The following is a 17390-nucleotide window of genomic DNA, read 5'->3' as shown; positions in this document are numbered from 1 at the left end:
AAAAAAGAGCCATCTGTCAGAGAAGGAAAATACTAAATTATACGAGCAATCTATTTAGTGGCTGGTTCTTTTGGTGAGTGGTAAACATTAAAAATGGCGAAGTACGTTACTGCATTTCTCGATAAAGCCAAAATAGCCGTCGATATTCTGAAACAAAATGGAGGCATAAGAGGTGAGACATTAATTTATAAACAATGAGATTGCATGACAAAATATTTTATTTCAGGATCCTTTTATACTTTTTTCCGGACCGATGAACTAAAGAATGGAACTGTTGTCGGCAAGGATAAATATGGAAACACATATTACGAGAACAATCGCTATTTTGTCGGTCGAAACCGATGGGTCATTTATAATGACAACGTGTATTTCGATTACGATGGTTCCCAAGTTCCCGCAGAGTGGTATGGCTGGCTGCACTACAAGACCGATCTGCCTCCAACTGTGGTAAACTTTCAATTATAATTTAGCGATATCTATAATTAGATAGGTGGTGATGCATAAATTTTGAAATTAAAATTTGGATTTTTAGAAGCCACCAGTTCACTACAAATGGATGATTGACCACATTGAAAATAAAAGTGGAACAGAGGAGGCATACATGCCTTGTTCTACAACAAAACCCAAAATTCAAGCTTGGGATCCTAATGCCAAAAAAGAGTAGACTCCTTCTTCTGTACAGTTTGATAGTGTTTCACAACTCAATAAATAAATATAGGTTAAAGAGAGATACAACTTGTATTGTTTCAAATAATACTTTGATTCACAGAATATCAGCTTATTACAGAGAATATAATGATGACTGTTTGAACAGCCATCAAGTCTCTTATTGTGATTAATGAATGTTAAGTCATTAACATGGCTCTAAATCTATCTGTATATAGGGACTTGAAGAGAGACTATCAGGGGGGTGTTCCCTTTGTATCACAATGCTTCCTAAAAGAAATGGATGAGTTATACAATATGGACTTGATATTTTAAGTTAGTTACATACCTGTATCGACAATTCTTCCATGGCAATGTGACAAGAAAATAGCTTCAAGTCTGGAGTACACAAAGCCTAAAAGGGGTCGTTGATTCGGTTCTTTTGCCCAACAGTCTTCCATTAATGTCCAGCATGCGTCATCAAAACAAGGCAACCTTTCCGGACGAGTGCCTGTAATTTAAATATATCTTTACAAAAGCTTCTAAAATTAGGCATATGGTAGAAAATTAGCTTTAAAATTAGTGTTAAACTCAAACAAAAAAACTAATTTATAGTATTGGGATACCTCTACGGACACACTGCCATAACTGGTCTTTATTTTGACATTGTTCAAACGCGTACGGAAGTTTGGTGTGACCAGCACAAATGTACCAGAATAAGATGCCAAAAGCGTAAACATCAACACTGGAATCGTACTGCCCAGTAAACAACTCAGGGGCCATGTGAATCGGTGTTCCAACAATCGATCCTATTATTTCAACGAAGCTGTACAAAATGATCCTTTTAGAAGAATTACAACACATATGATATACCTGACATCATCGCTTCAGGTTTGCAAAAACCTAGATCAGTAATTTTGGCACGATCCTCTTGGTCCAGTAAAACGTTCTTTAGTTTGATATCACGGTGAACTAATCCCTGTTAAACCGTAGGCAGAAAACCACAATTTCTAAAACCATTTTTGAAATTTTAACGGGAATTTGTGTATCGTACCTGAGAATGAAGAAAGCGAATTCCCTCTACGACATCAATAGAAACACGAAGCCGCTTGGGCCAAGTCAAACTCATTTTCAATGCGGTGTGGAGGTCTCTGTTCATTCTACCAAAGAAGCGTTGAAAATGAGATTCAGACAATAAAGCTCACTCGCTGAAAAATCACGTTTACCTTTCCATTACAAGCAGAACAGCTGGTGATGCTCCGCCTCCGTAAGAATGGTCAATAACAGATCCGACCAAACTGACGATGCGATCGTTAGGCGGCACCATACTTGATTAGTATCACAATAATATTATTACAAAATTCTCTACACGTAATTTCGACTTCAAGCAGAATACCGAGAGTAGTGGAATTCCATTGCGAGATCATTCCAGTGCTTGTCGTCAGGTGGAACAACAGATTTGACAGCGCACCTGACTCCTTTTTCAGCGACTGGTCCCCAACTATCACAGGAATACACAACACCGTATTGGCCACGACCAAGTTCTCGGCCGAGTTGCGGCATGCCTAAGACCATTTTAATGAGACGTATAGCAACAAAGTTTTTAATTAAGTAATTTTTGGGGGTAAAAAAACAAGAAGTTAAGAGGAAGTCAACAAGAAAGTAGGTTACCATAGAGTATCATGTCTTTGAGTGATGTAGATTCTAACGCCAACCTGGCCACACGGGGAACAAGGATTTTTCGCAATCGTAAAAACAATTCTTCATTCTTCTCAAGTCGGCCTGTGTGAACCGATTCTAATTCTCGCAGAGAGTCCAAAAACGCAACATGCGCTTGTCGCAGTCGATCTCGGAACTAAAATAGTCGCAGAAAACGTATAATCAATTTTGTAAATCTTAATCGTAAGATAGTTTATAATAAATAAATCTTAACCTGGGAGCAAATGACACGAGCCAGTCGATTATCACTAAGTGAATCTAGAAGATCGACGGCGACTTGAGTTTTCCACTCTGTAGGAGTCATGGGACTTTGATCTGAAGATATACTCCACGATCCGGATCCTGAGCTTGTGGTGGACAAGGTGCCTGCCTTTGGTAGAGTGAGAGAGCGCAAGAACTGGTGGAGACGCTCCCACATGGAGTGTACAAAAGAGGCGGATGATTTCACGTTCAATTGAACCTGGTACGCTGCATTGACAATCTGAAAATCGAACATTTTATATGTTCGGTATAATTACGGTTGATGAATAATCATTCCAGGAGAATTAATTACCTGTTTTAAGGATTCGCTTGCTTTTTGTGTGTCCGAATAGTGGTCTTGTGCTGCCAATTGATCGGTGTCATGAGTTTCGTGCTGATGGGCCTTTTCCAGTGAACTTAGACATCTATAAATGAAATCGATAAGTAACCACTAACTGAAGAGGACTTTTACAATCGCATGCGTACCGTTGAAGTGTGCCGAGGTAAGTCTCTCTTAAACTCAAAATCGAGCATGTGAGTTTCTCAGCGATGGTCTTATTCAAAAGAGCTAAAACAAGATTTTGGATTTCTTCGGTAGAGTGCCGAAGCTGATACTGGTCGACGCTCGAGTTATCTTCTTCTGTGTAGAAGCCATAAATTAGTTTTTTACTGTTTGCGCAAGTTAAAAAACGAATTGAGAAAGACTTACGGAATATGTCGTAATCGACTGCTGCACGTATGAGTTCTTCCCTCATTTCGACCATAGTCTGAGAGATGAGCAAGCGTATTTCCTCTTGTTTTTTATTAGCAAAAGCTAGCAGTCTATTAAAAAGCTCATACTCTTTCTGCTTGACATACTCTAACCGTAGCGGAGTTACTTGGACTTGACGAGCCCAATCAAACGCCGATAAGATGAAATTACTGAGCATTTGGTTATGACACTTGAAACATAATAACAATAATGTTCATGTTCCTTTTTCAAATTAAACAGCTTTAGATAAATACCTCGTTAAGTATTTTGGCCGACTGTAGAAGCTGATTTTGCAACACGCTCCTTACAAACGGGAGGCAGGAGATGACCCCACAGCTTAGTTCATCGACAGTACTTTGAATTCCGCCATCAATAAAGCCTACTAAAACATAGTCGACATAATTATTTTACAGATTAAAATCCTCATCTAATGTGAATAAGAATAGATAAATTGAAATACCACATTCTCTTGTTGAAAATCCTGTTTCGCTGATAGGCTCATAGGCAAATATAATGTGATCGGGAGAGGGATTTTCTTTTGTATAAGCTCCAGTTCCTGCAAAATTCTCTGGAGATCCTACTTCTCTGTCGGGATGAATACTTGTATGTCTTCTATGTCGGCCTCCACTACCGATACTGGGTCTCGCCAACACAATGGAACTCACGGGATTTTGTTGCTTCTTCACATAAAGTCACGTGTTATAATGTAAATAATACGTTTAGTTTAAAGGCGACTTACCGGAACAGTAGCCGCGTTCAAAACAAAGTGAATTACAGTGGAAGAAGGGAGAAGTTGCTTGAATAATTTTAGTTGTGATTTTTCTTCTGGACTTAGTTGCATCCCATGCACAGCATATAAAAATACAGGTGTAGTACACTGCTTTACTAATGATAGAAAGTCACTAGGGCTGAATGAACACCAGTTTCCATTAAATCTATTTTCTAATATTCCCAGAAATTCCATTTGAAATGTCAGAAATGATAGCTGATCAAACAATTTGAAGTTAATTCTTATCTTACCAGCAGAGTGAAAAGATGGTGCAACCCACACTTGTGTACCATCACGGAAAAGAAAATGTTTTATGTTAACATCCATCATGCTGTGATCACAGTATATATCCTGTGATGCAACCAAGTCATATAATAAAGGAACTTATGTTGGATGCACTTTCATTCAATATATACCTTGGCTTGTGGAGAATTACAATCAATAACCAAGTTGTCATGTGATATTATAGATTGTGAGAAGGGTAACGGTGTTGGGGCTAATGTGGTACTGAGTCCTGTTAGTGTAAAAATATAAATACAAAATATGCTATCTAATACTAAAATAGTGGAATCTTTACTATTACCCACAAGACAAAAAGTAGTATGTCTAATCTTGACACCTTTCCAATGAGACTGTTGTGTACAGTCTTGATTTGTGTGATCTACACTATTTTCTATCTAAAAGTTGATTGCATCATCACTCAAATGTTACATAAACAATTCACACAATATTGTAACTTACCACAGGAAATAAAGGTTTGCCACCAATTAATTCATTTGTTAAAACTGCTCTGGCAATATTTGAATAACCAAGTACCACCAGAGCAACTGATTTGTCAACTAGTTCATTTATAACATGTAACTTATCGGGATTTACTTGAAGACTAGGAAGCTCATCTAAGATAATAATTACATGAAAAGAATTTATATCTAAAGAGAACACGTGTGGATAAAAACCTTGTGTCAAATAGTCGGCTGTGTTGATCTCGTTGATTATAATTTTGGTATCGCGCAGTATATTACAAAGTAGTTTACAATTTTTAGAGTACCGATTTAACTCTGCTGGCAAACTTGTAGCTCGAGCCAAGTTCTTTGCAACACCCTCTTTCCGAGTTGAGGATATTGGATTCATTTTGATGTACAAGTGGACGTATAAACTGATCTGTACAAGAAGATGAAGAGCGCCAGTTTCACTTTCACGGTCACCAAATCTTTCGTCAGTACAGACGAGAAAATTCAATTGTCGTAAACAAAAACTTGCGTGCCACCTAGCGTCACTGATGGATTTAACACCCCGGGCCCGCCTACGTTTCGAAACGGATTAAATTCGTAGATTTCGCAAAATCGCAAGCTCTAAGCTCACACAATATCTACTGAATAATTTGCACACACATTTCTAGAAATGTTGGATACGCTGGGTGATTTTGAAAATAAGAGTTAACACTGTTGATACTTGAAAACAAGTCAGCAAGAACAAAAAAAGGTTTGTTGACGTCGAAGTTGACAAGATTAGATGGCGAAGCACACAGAAGCCTTAGACTGCTAATTATCTTTCCGCACATGACCAAACGTTTCAAGCTCTAACTTGCCAAGGATGGGCTATGACACGCACTATGAACTATTGGGGCACGAGGACCGGATGAAACCCCAACAAGTGCGATCAAAGTCGATATGTTTCAGACGTCATCCAAAAGGGTCTAGTGCATGCGTATCTTCGACCAAGGCTATAAATAAAAAGCAAAGTTTTATTTATTTTTTCAAGACGTTTATTTCCCAAATGAATAGAAGACAGTCGTACAATCGGGATTGAAAGAAGAAAAATCTCCGCAAGCTGCTTCTTCTACAAAGCTAGTTTCACAAGTGGCAGTGATACTTTTAAGAGTTGTGAATTGGTCAAACAAAATCATGTGGATAGAATTTAAGAAAAAAAAAGGACAGACACCAGAGAGGATACAAACTCCGGGGGGAAAAAAGAGAAAGAAAGACAAAAATTAGAGCCTTGCTATTAACTCTCTTTCTCTCAAAAAAGAAATGAACTGAATTTTTTTTTGTGTAGGAAATGATGGATTCACCAAAACCACCGGAATAGCGTTGTTTTAAAGCGAACAATTGACAGTCGCTATATATTTTTTTTTTAGCTGGTGGGGGCTGTGAAGAAAATTGGGTGGCGTTTAAAACACTACTAACAAAAACAGTACACTAACTGGTTTTTACTCAAAAACAGTGAAACTTAAAAACATATTATCCATTGATAAGCCAAGCTCACAAAGATATCGATTTCTAAATTTTTGTCTTTTTTTGTCGTAAAAGAGGAGAAGAAAAGGAAAAAATAAGAGAGAGAATGCAAATTAAATTTTAGTTAGGAACCAAATGGTTTGATCTTTTGTGTTTTAAGTAGTGAAAGGGGAGGAGGCTGTTGAGCCCGATGCGCGAGTTGGGTGGGTTTATATTTAGTGTTGGGCTTAGTATTTTTCTCGGTCATAAACCGGCCGGAATTCAAAGTTGTACGAGAAAGATTCCAGCATCCGGTGCAGCCCTTCTTTCGATACGGATCTTATCCGTCGACTTTGTCACCTCCTTTTCTTAGTGGGTGTGCAGTTTTTCTGTTTGTTAGCAGATTACCTCTACGAGTTCGTAAATAAGCTCTGACCCGACAGCCAAAAAAAAATAAACAATTCTGGGAGAAACACAATGAGGGACAATTTTGAATCCACAAATTTAAATCAATTCCTGGGGTAAGAATTAAAACAAACAAAAAAGGATCGAGAAGAAACGCATAGGAACATTGGAGTTTGCATTAATTGTTAATCATTTTGGAAAATTAGGATTGAGAGAAATGCATGAGGAAAATGGTTTAGGAACTTTTTGTTAATTGAAGTAAGAAATCAAATCACGAACATGTTTTTTTTTTACGTAAATCGACGACACAGACGACAACATACGTGTTAGAGGAAGAAAATGGTAGGGCGAAACTTTTGTTTGGTCTAAACCATTTGGGACATGAACATTTTTGAAGCGCCATATTTGAAAAAGGTTAAAATTCCAGGACACAAACAAAATTAATCTAATCTACTAAAAAGAAATGAACCCCGACAAATGCAACCAAGTTGCAGTTTACTTTTCCTGAGAGGATAATTGGCTCAAAAATATCCGCATCACTTTCAACGCTAAAAAACTGGGCAACTGACACCCTCTACATTTATAGTCGTAAACAACTACCAACAAACATAAGTCGAAAAATAGGAGAGACACACTGGTTGTACGCGGTTGAAAAATATTGAAATTTTCTGGCGATATACCACGAGAGAGGTAGTTTTGTTTATCGTGAGGAACTGCCGTTGCATCGAAAGGAGGATTTCGATTAACATAAAACACATACACAAATATTTCGAGAAAAAAAAAGGATACACGCTATATAAGGGAAACAAAATAACAAATGCCTGGTTTTTTAGTAAAAAGAGAAATAAATCGGATGAGGTAGATCCATGGAAATGGTTAAATTTTTTAAAAGAATTTTTATCTTTTAGTTTTTTTTTTTTTTTTTAGTTTTTGTGTCGATTTTTTTAAGTTTGTTTAATTCAAAGGAACGAAAACAAGCACCAAACCTTCATAAGGAACTACAAATAGTATGCGCTTTTTTACTTAAACGAGCGTCATGATTGCTTCTGGAACCACTTGGTAGCCAAGCAAGTTCGCTTTCAAAATTTTGAATTTTCTTCAACTCTTTCTTTTCCCGCATTCTTTTTTTTTTAGAAAACAAAATTAAAAGAAAAAACAAGTTCTAATCAGTTAAACTGTGGTACGTATGGTTTTGTAGATGTTTTTTTCTCGCCATTTAAAAAAAAAGAGATTTTACGTTGGGAGGCTGAATTGAGGCAAATTGAACGAAAAGTCATATACGTATTTATCCCTGTCTTCATCACAATTAGATTTTACGTATGAAACAAAACGAATAAAAGAAGCTTCCTTTCAATCGGAGACGATTTTACGTACATAATAGTTTTTGCACTGCTTCATTTTAATTGTAAATTGGTCATCGTACTGAATTCGGTTCGATTTTCTGAGGAGTAGTACTGGAGCATACGAATCTAATTATATATCCTTTCGTGGTGATCCATTTTGCTTATTTTTTAAAGTCTACAAAACATATAAGAAAAACTCGCGTTTTGTTTTCCCTTTTTTAAAAAAAAATTCTCTTTCCGCCGAGTCCATGCACTAAAGTATCAAAAACACAAAAACATTTCGCACACCCTGAGCTGCCTCGATCAAAAAATCAACGATGGCCATCAACAGTGCGAAAGTTTTGGAAAACTGGGACAAGTCCTGCGTGGTGCTTCCCTGAGTCAGGCGACACAATTGAGACGACAATTTAATGAAAAATTTTACGGTGGTTTTCCCTTTCAATTTCATCATAGCAAACATGTATGAGGGGGGGGGGGTTGTACGGTTTCCGACCGAAGAATACAAAACTGAACTTAGAAAGAAAGAAAAAACCTATCTGAATGTAAAAAAATTAGTTCTCTTGCGTTTGAAAATGCTTTTGTACTTTCAAGAGGAATTCGCGTTTTGGGTTTCTCTACAAAAATTTCTCTCTCTCTCTCTCTCGCCTATATAATATATTTTTATCTCCACACGACGCGAGGGCTCGCTCCCTATTTTTTCGTTTCCTAGGGAAGTTGGGAGGGGGGAAGAGACTCGGTCGTTTTTTTTTTCCTATTTAATTTTTTTTTTCTTTCTGTTCGGCGAGATTATTTCTACTATGCAGGAACATTGGTGGTGGTGGTGGCAAGCGAGAGTTTCTGGGCCTCTCTTTTTTAACAAATAAAAAAAAGGGGGTCAATCGCTGGGGGGTAAAAAAAAGAAGAATGAAAAGAGGAAATCTATAAGAACATATCTTATATCATATAGGAAGAGGGGTGGAGAGAAAAAGGAGGGTGGGAACTTTTGAAAAAAAAAAAAAAAGAGCTTGGAGTTTTTGAGCCTCAAAAAATCTGCACTCGGTTGTTACCAAAATCTACGATGATGATGTAGCCTTCAGGTGAAATGCAGACGCCACTGGGTCGATCCATCTGTCCGGGTCCCGCTCCTTGAGTCCCGAATTTAGTCAAAAAGTTCCCGTTGGGTTGGAAAATTTGAACGCGATGGTTACGCGAATCGGCCACTATTTAACAAAACAAAGAAATGATTGAAAATTTCCAAGATTTCACCGTTTAAAAATGCCTGTACCAATGATGTGACCCTCGGAGTCGACAGCCACACCTTGCGGGCGCAAGAACTGGCCGTTGCCCGAGCCTTCCGACCCCAAGAATCGAGCCGACTGGAAATCGGGATTGATGACCAACAAGCGATGATTGTTAAAGTCCGTGACGACGATATGGCCCTCGTGATTGAAACACACACCGCGCGGCGAGTCGAAGTGTTTCCAGAGTGTTCCCTCGAAGCCGTACTTGTTGATGAACGTGCCGTCGGCTGCAAAGAGCTGGATGCGGTGGTTTCGAGTGTCAGACACCAAAATGTGACCCTCCGCATTGACGGCCAGATCCCACGGGTAATTGAACTGGCCGTTCTTGGTTCCTTTCTCACCAAACTTGAAGAGAAACGTCCCGTCAAACGTGAACACTTGGATGCGATGGTTGTCCTTATCGGCCACTAAAATCAACAACATCCAATTAACCTAATGAAACGAGTCAAAGTTAAGACATTTCGTAGTGTAAATACAAACCGATGATACGGCCAAGATGATCGGAGGCGACGCCAGCTGGACGATCGAATTGACCCGGGCGGGTGCCAGGCGATCCGAATCGATGATGGAAGACACCAGCCGAATTGAAAATCTGGACGCGGTTGTTGCTGCGATCCGCGATGATGATGTATCCATCCTTGTCGCAGGCCACGCCCCACGGACGACACAAGTCGCCTTCCGATTCGCCCTCTTTCCCGAAGGCCAACAAAGGCTGACCGACGGTCGAGTAATCCCGTCCGCTGCGGACTTTGACAGTGAAAGGCGATCCGTGGATGTGACGGCCGCGGATCAACACGGTGATGATGTGCCGACCCTCCACTTGAGGTCGATAAGTCATGACGTAAGTGCCGTTCTGTCGGTCCTCGACATCCGCACGGTAAGAGACTCCATTGGGTCCTTCGACAATGGCCACAATGGGATCTCCTCCTACCAGACGGGCATCCCCTTGATGGTCTTTGACGTGGACTGTCATGCAAGCCACGTGATTACACAGGGCTCGTTTAATGCCATCCCCGAATGCAACGGAAGTTGGACCGAATCCGGAACTGGAAATGAGACCCAGAGAGCAAATGGCCTGGAGTAGTGCGCCATCGGGCGGATTGAATTGGATAATGTCATCTTCTTGAGGTTGTAAACTGCTACGAATTTGTCGAAGATGCTGGAACTCGATCAAAGCCTTGTCTTTAGTGTGAAGGATCTCCACGTCGGAGCCGGATTCGAGGGCCGTTTTCAACAGTTCGGCTGTGGATCCGAGACGGAGCAAAGCCATCCGCAATTCATCCAATTGCAAGTGAAGCGATTTGCCTTTCACTTGTCGGATTTTCTCGACCCGCTGCAACAATTCCCGCTCTCTTTCCTCCAGCGCGGCCATGTGACGGCGAGTGGCCGTCCGTATTTCGGTGGCGATGGCTTGAGCTCTCAATTCAATCCGCTCGGCCATTTTGCTGGTCATCTCCATACTCTCTTCCACAGCCCGCATTCCGGCCTTTGCATCCGCCAGCAATTTGAGGCTTATCGTTTTGGAGTTCTCCACGGCATCCTTGAGGTAGATGAACGAGTGTCCGCGATGATCGCGCAGAGTGCACTCGGAGCAAATGGCCACCGAGCACATGTCGCAGAATAGACGGAGGACTTCGGCCGGATGGATGTCGCAGTAGGAGAATGAGGGACTGGAGAAGAGCGACAAACCGACGGGCAATCCAACGGTTTTGGACAAATCCTCGGTGAATCGGACAATGTAATGATCTTTGGTGAGACGGACGCGCTGATGAGCTCGAACGCAGCTGTCGCAGAGGACTTCGTTGCAGTCGCGGCAGCGCGAAGATGCCACGGCTCCTTCGTCGCAATTTGAACAAATGTAGGCCCTACTGGGCACCATTTTGGCGGCGGCTCCTACTGCGGTTTCGTAACCGCTTCCGCTGCCGCTGCCGCGTTGATCCAGGACGGAAGGCGAATCATATTCTGGAACGTCGCTGACCACTTTGAGGATATCACCGATGAAGGAATTGGTGGGCAGAGTGTCGATGGTGCCTCCCTCGCCCAGGTAGACTTCTTCCCGGCAGGACGGACAGGGGAAGCGGAGCCGGCCGGCCACGTGAGCATCCAGGCATCGACGGCAATAGGTATGGAAGCAAGGTAAGACTCGAGGATCGTCGTAACGGTTCAAGCAGATGGGGCAATGTTGGCTCTCGGTCGGAGCGTCTGGATCCGGGAAGACGGAAGCCATTCTCCGTTGATCAATGCGATTAGCATTTCGCCCGTGGAAATCTGGCCTACAACATACACAATAATCCTCTTTATATTTCTTTTTTTCTACCTACTACTTATAGGTTGGCTGAATCCATTGTCAAATGTGTAACGACAGTTCCACCCATTTGTCTCTAGACCCCCAGCCTTATAGAGGTATGACGACACACACAGAGAGAGAGGCCGTGCCCTTGTGTCTATCAATTGTCATCATCGTAAAAGAAGAAGGAAAGAAGAAAGAGACTCTGCAGTAGAGAGAGAGAGAGGTCTACGTGTTTGTGCCAAAGAAGGGAAAAGAAGAAGAGGGTTTCTGGTTTTTAGGGGGGGTTCATGTTGTTTGTTTCCACGGTTCCGTGACCCTCTCTCTCTCTTTCTTCTCCCTTATAAATATCCAAGGGCGTTCTCCCTCAAAAAAGTTGTTTACCAAAAACCTCTGACAGAGAGAAACTCTAGTGTGTGTGTGTGTGTTGGGTAGAATGTGTGAGTTGTTGGTTTCTTACCCGAGCAAGAGCGCAGCATCGGGTGGAGATGGCGAGGAAGAAGACACCATCACTCCACCCAGGAGGTCGCCTGGAGAAGCCGCTGGTGCAGCAGAAAGAAGAAGGGGGCTAAAATAGGCCTAAACACGGAGAAATAGAATACATTATAAATGGTAGACAAAAAGAAAAAAAAAAGTTTTTGGTTTCGCTCGGCCTTTTTCTTCAGATGGAATAAATACATACAGAAAATGTCGGTCTATAGGAAGTGTGGGAAAGAGGGTACAAGGGGGCTGTTGATGTGGGGATGAACAAAAAAGGGGGTTCCGTACTACAAGGCCCGTGAGAAGAAGGAAGAACAATACTGGTGTGGCATACATACATACAGCGAATTTATAGATAGATATATTTAGAAAGACATACTCTTGATTGTTTGTTTGCCATTTCAAATGAAAGTTGTTTACCTTGGTGCGTTGCATGGCATTCGCCGAAAATACCGGAAGCGGTCCTCTTCTTCGTTGTTGCAAAATGAGTCTGACGGAAGCTGCTGGAAGATAACTCGACACTGGCTACTCTTGTTCGGGCGTTTGATTACCGACCGGAAGCCGCTGCTGCCACTAAAAAAAAACTTTTCTTTCGTTTGAAACAATCTTCGGACACAAAACACTTCAACACTGTCATTTGCCCATGGTATTCCCCAAATGCTGAAAATTTCAGTTGATCACATTCGGTCAAGTTATTTTTGTAACAGCGTAACAACCACAAAACCACACGGCGACGAAATTGCAATTTAAGAAGGAAAAAAAAAAGAAAGAAGAAAGAGGGGGGAAAAAAAGGACAGAAAAACGGAGCCAAACGTGTTTTTAGGCTTCCATTGCTTTGGAGAAGAAGTGGCGAACTAGTTGGGCCCAGCAAACAGCAAAAGAACTTACCCACCCAACTTTTTCTTTTTTTTTTACCCGTAGGCCCCCTCGGGCTAAATCATCTCCAATGGGCTCTCGTCCCCCCCCCCCCATCGATGGGGGAAATAAGAGAATAGGCCCACCCCTCTTTCTAGTTAGGCCCCCTTCAATGTTTCGCGATAGCCCGACCGTTCATCGGCCTACCCGCCCGTTCTTGGCTTCATACTGCTTGGAAGGCCGGTACATTCACTTTCCCTTCAGCCCAAATTGCCAGGACGTCTAGCAGCGGCACCAAGCGGAATAAATTTTTCAAATTGGTGTAACAAGGCCTACCAGAGCTACAAGTATCTAGATGGCGCCAAATACAAACCCACTTTCACTGCGACGGAACCGCCCCCAGTGGAATTGACCTTCACGAGCAGCGGTCGGGAGACGTAACCAGCCTTCAACCATTCAAATTACTTTCGGGGGTAAAACCGGCACGTGGAGTCATCTCCCCGACTATCCGAACAAACAACATTCTTCTCCCTAGCTCCACCAGCTCCTCCCATGCGTGCAGAGGCCTAGGGTGACATAGATGAAGTGCAATGGGGAAAATAAAAGAAAGGGAGAGGGGGGAGAAAGTCTCGCGAGAAAAAAGATGTGGCTCCGTACTGTGTGTGTGTGCGCTCCTCACCGATAACTCGGCAACGGACTAACAAATGAGTTACAGAGAGAGCGGGGTGAAGCACCGAGGGGGTGAGAGCAGCAGCTACACGTGCCGAAAAAGTTTCTCGTGCGTGAGCACTCGTCCACATAGGCCTGACCTCATCAGGTTCTCACCCTCCTCCTCATCCCTTGTTGTTGCACGAGATCTGGAAATTGGGAAAAACAAGAATAAAAACTGTTTGGCCAGCTTAACCTAATATTGTGACATGTCGTCTGGTTGTAACGACCAGATGTTTTATTATTATTATTATTAACATTTGCCATGTAAAGAGTGTCCCACATGGGCGGACAAGATTTTTTAAAAAATCTGTTATTCAGAATGTTTATAAAGAAGTCTTTTTCAAGTGGCGTAGCAAAGACAGAAGACATCAAGGGAAGAGTATATCATCACTGATTTCACTGTTAATTAGTGACCAGACTTATTAACCTTCACGAACAAGCAGAAAGTCTATGTCTTTCCCAACTGCAGCGTGTCAGACCTAAATTTGTGACTCATCGATACTGCGGGCAATGCTGCTTGATGATGTTGCGAGCAATTTCTGTCCGCCCTGCAGAGAGTAAACAGTTTGAACCTTTCTTGTTCATGGAGAATCTACTAATAATCGAATAGACAATGTTACCTAATTGTAGTTCGACGTACAAGGCCAGTGTAACCACTTGGATTGGGACGTCGATACCGTGACTCTTGCTGGCATTCCACAACTGCAAAAATGAAGAATGATTCATTAAAATAGTCCCAGGATGACGATACTGTAAATCATTTTCGTGCAGTACCTGGCGGACTAATTCTCCTGCCTTGTCGTACTCGCCTCTCATGGCGTACACGGTGCTCAGATTGTACTGGAGCACCACCTTGGCGGTTTGTGTAGACAGCGGAAACCAATCTTTTCTCCCCACAAAAAAAAAAGCACAGGAAATTAAATAAAATTGTCGGTTGGAAATTAAATATCAAGCTCACCTGAGGTATGAGGCAAGTGTTGGGTTATTTCACTCTCAGAGGGAGAGAAATTTGAAAGTTTTGTCACATTTTCTGGATGAAGATGTGGAACTGCTTCATTGATTCGATTCAAAAGTACTAGCGATTCAGCCGCATACAAGTGACCCAGCAACCTGCGAATGTAAATGATTTCGATAACATTTATTGGGATAAAATTATGCAAGATATAAAACATACTTGTGATTGCCTGATAAATGTGGCTGTGTTAATAATTCTTCTGCTTTGTAGAGAGAAGTTAGGTAATCACCCAAACAGAGAGCTGCATACGAACTGTCGGCGATGATGGTATTCTTCAAGTTCCGGTAGAATTCCGGTTTGCGTAATTTTGACAAGGTTGACACTTCACTGAGTGTCACATTTAAATCCGGTTTCCCTTTCGAATCGGATTCATCTTTATTACCAACATCTGAAATAATCGGAATAGAAAAAATTCAATCGAGAAACTTGACAGCAAATTGATTAAGCAAATACCTTCAGTGCTATTTGGTATTGTTAATTTGTTGAGCAATAGTTCTGCATTTCGCAGAGCTAAGGTGCCAAATTCTAGTGTTGGCACCGGAATGGCAGCGTTCTCCGAACTGACAACAACACGTTAACATTTTTAATAGTACAGTTAAAGATGGAAAAACTACTTAAAAGTAGAATTGTGTACCTTTTACAGTTGTCATTGGATATTCTGGAAGACAGGATCACTTTTCTGTGAGAACCGAATCCAGCTGTTGCCTTAACAATTTCCCGCTGTCTCTCGGTCAACCGAAAATCTTTTCTATTTTCCTACAGAAAACAAAAGGGTTATCAGATACGACGTGAATAAGAAAATAACGAGATAAAAGATAATTACAGGTTTGTGCACTTGAATACAGCATTCCGCTAATCGCAACCAGATCAACGGATCCCTGTGGTGGAGTTGCACAGTTTCAATGAGACAATCGAAGGCATCGGCCGGTTTACGAGCGTATAATAAACTGACACCCATATTGTAAAGAAGCTCGTATTTATAGTTACTGCCGATAGTCACCAAAGGCCGATTAGAGATTGGATCCCCTAATATGAAAGAAACAATAAACATTAAATAAATCATTTATAAAAAATGCAAGAATAATATAATTACCTGACACGGGTTTGGGAAACTCGGCAAGTAGTTCGCTACTTTTGTTGAGAGATTTGTGAAAGTGAAGACATGCCAGGTGGTATTTTCCCATGGCGTGATATACGCAACCAGTGTTGTTGTGATACATAACAACATCAGATTCACCTCGCTCCTTAAAAAGGCCGTCATCTTCGGGTAGTTTGAACTGCTTCAACGATTCGGCATAGTTGGCTTTAACGAAAAGAGTTTTACTTTTTAGAAACAGAGTGGCGGCGTTCTCGGGATCAATTTCGGATAAGAGAGCCAACTCTCTTTCAGCTTCTTCCCTTTTAGAAAGTGAAAGATTTGCTCGAATTTTCAAACGCTGCAGACGTATCCTTACTCCAGGTGGGATAAGTAACTCATCACCGAAACTACTCTTGAGGTCTTCCTTCCCTTCACAATCCTTTTCCTTGTCACGTTCCCTCTCTAGAGGTAGAGTAGACTTGAGTTTTGCCCCATGACTCAACAAACTTGTTTCCATGAAGTGAACCATCTTCAAAGTTTTGATGGGGAAATTCAAACGCAGATAGACTTCAGCTAGCAAAAAACAAACTTGGCGGGCTAGGCTCTCATCCAATTGCTCAACGAGGGAGAATATTTTAGTTAATATTTGCAATGTTTTTGGATATTGTCTTAGAAAATATAGTGTGACAGCTTCATTGTAAAACACATAACATTGATCAACATCCACCAGGGTTTTCGGGTCCTCAAGATTGCACTGCAATTGTTTGGCAATTGAGGTGAGAGCTTTACGGAGCTGGGAAATGTTCGTCAAGCCAGCTTTAAAACAGTTCACTATGGCTTTGTTGTGAATAACTTTTGGATCCTGTGGACGAGAGGATTCCAACTTTGAAAGAAGCTGGATGGCGGCTGCATAGTTTTTCTTTTCGAATTCGGCTTGGGCGCCTAACGCCAAGGCTTTTTCTTGCTCAGATGCTTGTGATGAATTTTCGGAACCCGCATCGTAATTTTCAGTATCTGCCATTGTTTAATCAAACCGAAAGCAAAGGCAATTTTCCGTCAAATTAAGATTATTACTTCTTGAGAATAGAAATAAATTATATGAAGTTATGAACTTGTGGCTAATCACAAAACTCTGTTGAGTTAAAATTTAGTCTGCAATAAAAGTGCATGAAGTTCGTAGTATTGAATTGAACCGCTAGATGAGCAGTTGCTTTCTAAATTACGAATCAAATTCAAACACCGATGGATGCATTGCTGGATCCTGGATGTATACGCTATTACGAGGTGTTACCAACCGACGGAAAACGTTGACTTACGTAATGAAAGCCTTGGCCAGTGTATTATTTTTACCTTCGAACCTTACGCTGAGGACAGCAAAACTTGAGTCCCAAAGTTAATCGGCTAAAGTTGTAGTTCTAACGGGTGGTTTTATGAACTGGAAGAATTTAATTCGAATTCTACATTGCTAATATTTATCCAGTCCATTAGCACTTGTCGCTTTCCAGAATCAGAATATGACTTCCAATCGTTAATCAGTAGGACATGTCTGGCCCATTTCAGAAGGATACGGATGCATTTTAAATGCTTTTCGCTTCCTGA

The 17390-nt window shown here is 41.3% G+C and overlaps 4 protein-coding genes across 9 annotated transcripts; 1 reads left to right on the top strand and 3 right to left on the bottom strand.

Annotated features, from left to right (window-relative positions):
- The first annotated feature begins 13 nt into the window (after positions 1-13).
- On the top strand, positions 14-728 carry LOC124193016 (probable NADH dehydrogenase [ubiquinone] 1 alpha subcomplex subunit 12). The gene is made up of 3 exons (XM_046586655.1): positions 14-172; positions 227-447; positions 533-728. Exons 1-3 carry the CDS (start codon positions 94-96, stop codon positions 662-664), a joined length of 432 nt encoding a protein of 143 aa, XP_046442611.1. The 5' UTR covers positions 14-93; the 3' UTR covers positions 665-728.
- LOC124193014 (dual serine/threonine and tyrosine protein kinase-like) lies at positions 720-5680 on the bottom strand. 6 transcript variants are annotated; one of them, XM_046586647.1, is made up of 20 exons: positions 5081-5680; positions 4866-5020; positions 4708-4801; positions 4541-4638; positions 4376-4475; positions 4095-4297; positions 3816-4035; positions 3610-3737; positions 3314-3545; positions 3091-3244; positions 2918-3029; positions 2579-2845; positions 2317-2500; positions 2042-2210; positions 1872-1973; positions 1700-1805; positions 1519-1624; positions 1272-1454; positions 995-1156; positions 720-936 (listed from the first exon to the last, which is right to left on the bottom strand). In XM_046586647.1, exons 1-20 carry the CDS (start codon positions 5253-5255, stop codon positions 854-856), a joined length of 3033 nt encoding a protein of 1010 aa, XP_046442603.1. In that variant the 5' UTR covers positions 5256-5680; the 3' UTR covers positions 720-853. The 6 variants fall into 6 exon arrangements, with proteins under 6 accessions (XP_046442603.1, XP_046442604.1, XP_046442609.1 ...); XM_046586648.1 differs by having other exon boundaries at positions 3610-3734; positions 5081-5665; XM_046586653.1 differs by having other exon boundaries at positions 3610-3734; positions 3816-4032; positions 5081-5579.
- Positions 5681-6174: 494 nt separating this feature from the next.
- Positions 6175-13756, bottom strand: LOC124193012 (E3 ubiquitin-protein ligase TRIM71-like). Its single transcript, XM_046586645.1, has 5 exons — positions 12553-13756; positions 12113-12231; positions 9846-11638; positions 9350-9772; positions 6175-9284 (listed from the first exon to the last, which is right to left on the bottom strand). The coding sequence occupies exons 1-5, from the start codon at positions 12565-12567 to the stop codon at positions 9106-9108; spliced, it is 2529 nt and encodes an 842-aa protein (XP_046442601.1). The 5' UTR covers positions 12568-13756; the 3' UTR covers positions 6175-9105.
- Positions 13757-13892: 136 nt separating this feature from the next.
- On the bottom strand, positions 13893-16951 carry LOC124193013 (CCR4-NOT transcription complex subunit 10-like). The gene is made up of 9 exons (XM_046586646.1): positions 15807-16951; positions 15537-15739; positions 15348-15469; positions 15167-15273; positions 14873-15101; positions 14657-14808; positions 14473-14582; positions 14319-14400; positions 13893-14246 (listed from the first exon to the last, which is right to left on the bottom strand). Exons 1-9 carry the CDS (start codon positions 16810-16812, stop codon positions 14191-14193), a joined length of 2067 nt encoding a protein of 688 aa, XP_046442602.1. The 5' UTR covers positions 16813-16951; the 3' UTR covers positions 13893-14190.
- Positions 16952-17390: the final 439 nt, after the last annotated feature.

This window comes from Daphnia pulex, chromosome 4, assembly GCF_021134715.1.
Source record: "Daphnia pulex isolate KAP4 chromosome 4, ASM2113471v1".
Classification (NCBI taxonomy): domain Eukaryota; kingdom Metazoa; phylum Arthropoda; class Branchiopoda; order Diplostraca; family Daphniidae; genus Daphnia; species Daphnia pulex.
The sequence above is the reverse complement of the archived record's forward strand: the minus strand, read 5'-3'. Positions and strand labels throughout refer to the sequence as shown.

Coding starts and splice junctions, on each gene's coding strand:
- LOC124193013 (XM_046586646.1), bottom strand. CDS start 16,812: ATGGCAGATACTGAAAATTACGATGCGGGTTCCGAAAATTCATCACAA. Junction 14,583..14,656: donor ACACTTGCCTCATACCTCAG/GTGAGCTTGATA, acceptor TGGGGAGAAAAG/ATTGGTTTCCGCTGTCTACA. Junction 14,247..14,318: donor GTACGTCGAACTACAATTAG/GTAACATTGTCT, acceptor TACTCTCTGCAG/GGCGGACAGAAATTGCTCGC.
- LOC124193016 (XM_046586655.1), top strand. CDS start 94: ATGGCGAAGTACGTTACTGCATTTCTCGATAAAGCCAAAATAGCCGTC. Junction 173..226: donor ACAAAATGGAGGCATAAGAG/GTGAGACATTAA, acceptor ATTTTATTTCAG/GATCCTTTTATACTTTTTTC. Junction 448..532: donor CCGATCTGCCTCCAACTGTG/GTAAACTTTCAA, acceptor TTGGATTTTTAG/AAGCCACCAGTTCACTACAA.
- LOC124193014 (XM_046586647.1), bottom strand. CDS start 5,255: ATGAATCCAATATCCTCAACTCGGAAAGAGGGTGTTGCAAAGAACTTG. Junction 4,639..4,707: donor TACTACTTTTTGTCTTGTGG/GTAATAGTAAAG, acceptor TTACACTAACAG/GACTCAGTACCACATTAGCC. Junction 4,036..4,094: donor TGAACGCGGCTACTGTTCCG/GTAAGTCGCCTT, acceptor CTTTATGTGAAG/AAGCAACAAAATCCCGTGAG.
- LOC124193012 (XM_046586645.1), bottom strand. Junction 11,639..12,112: donor GATGCTGCGCTCTTGCTCGG/GTAAGAAACCAA, acceptor TGTATGTTGTAG/GCCAGATTTCCACGGGCGAA. Junction 9,285..9,349: donor CTCCGAGGGTCACATCATTG/GTACAGGCATTT, acceptor TTTGTTAAATAG/TGGCCGATTCGCGTAACCAT.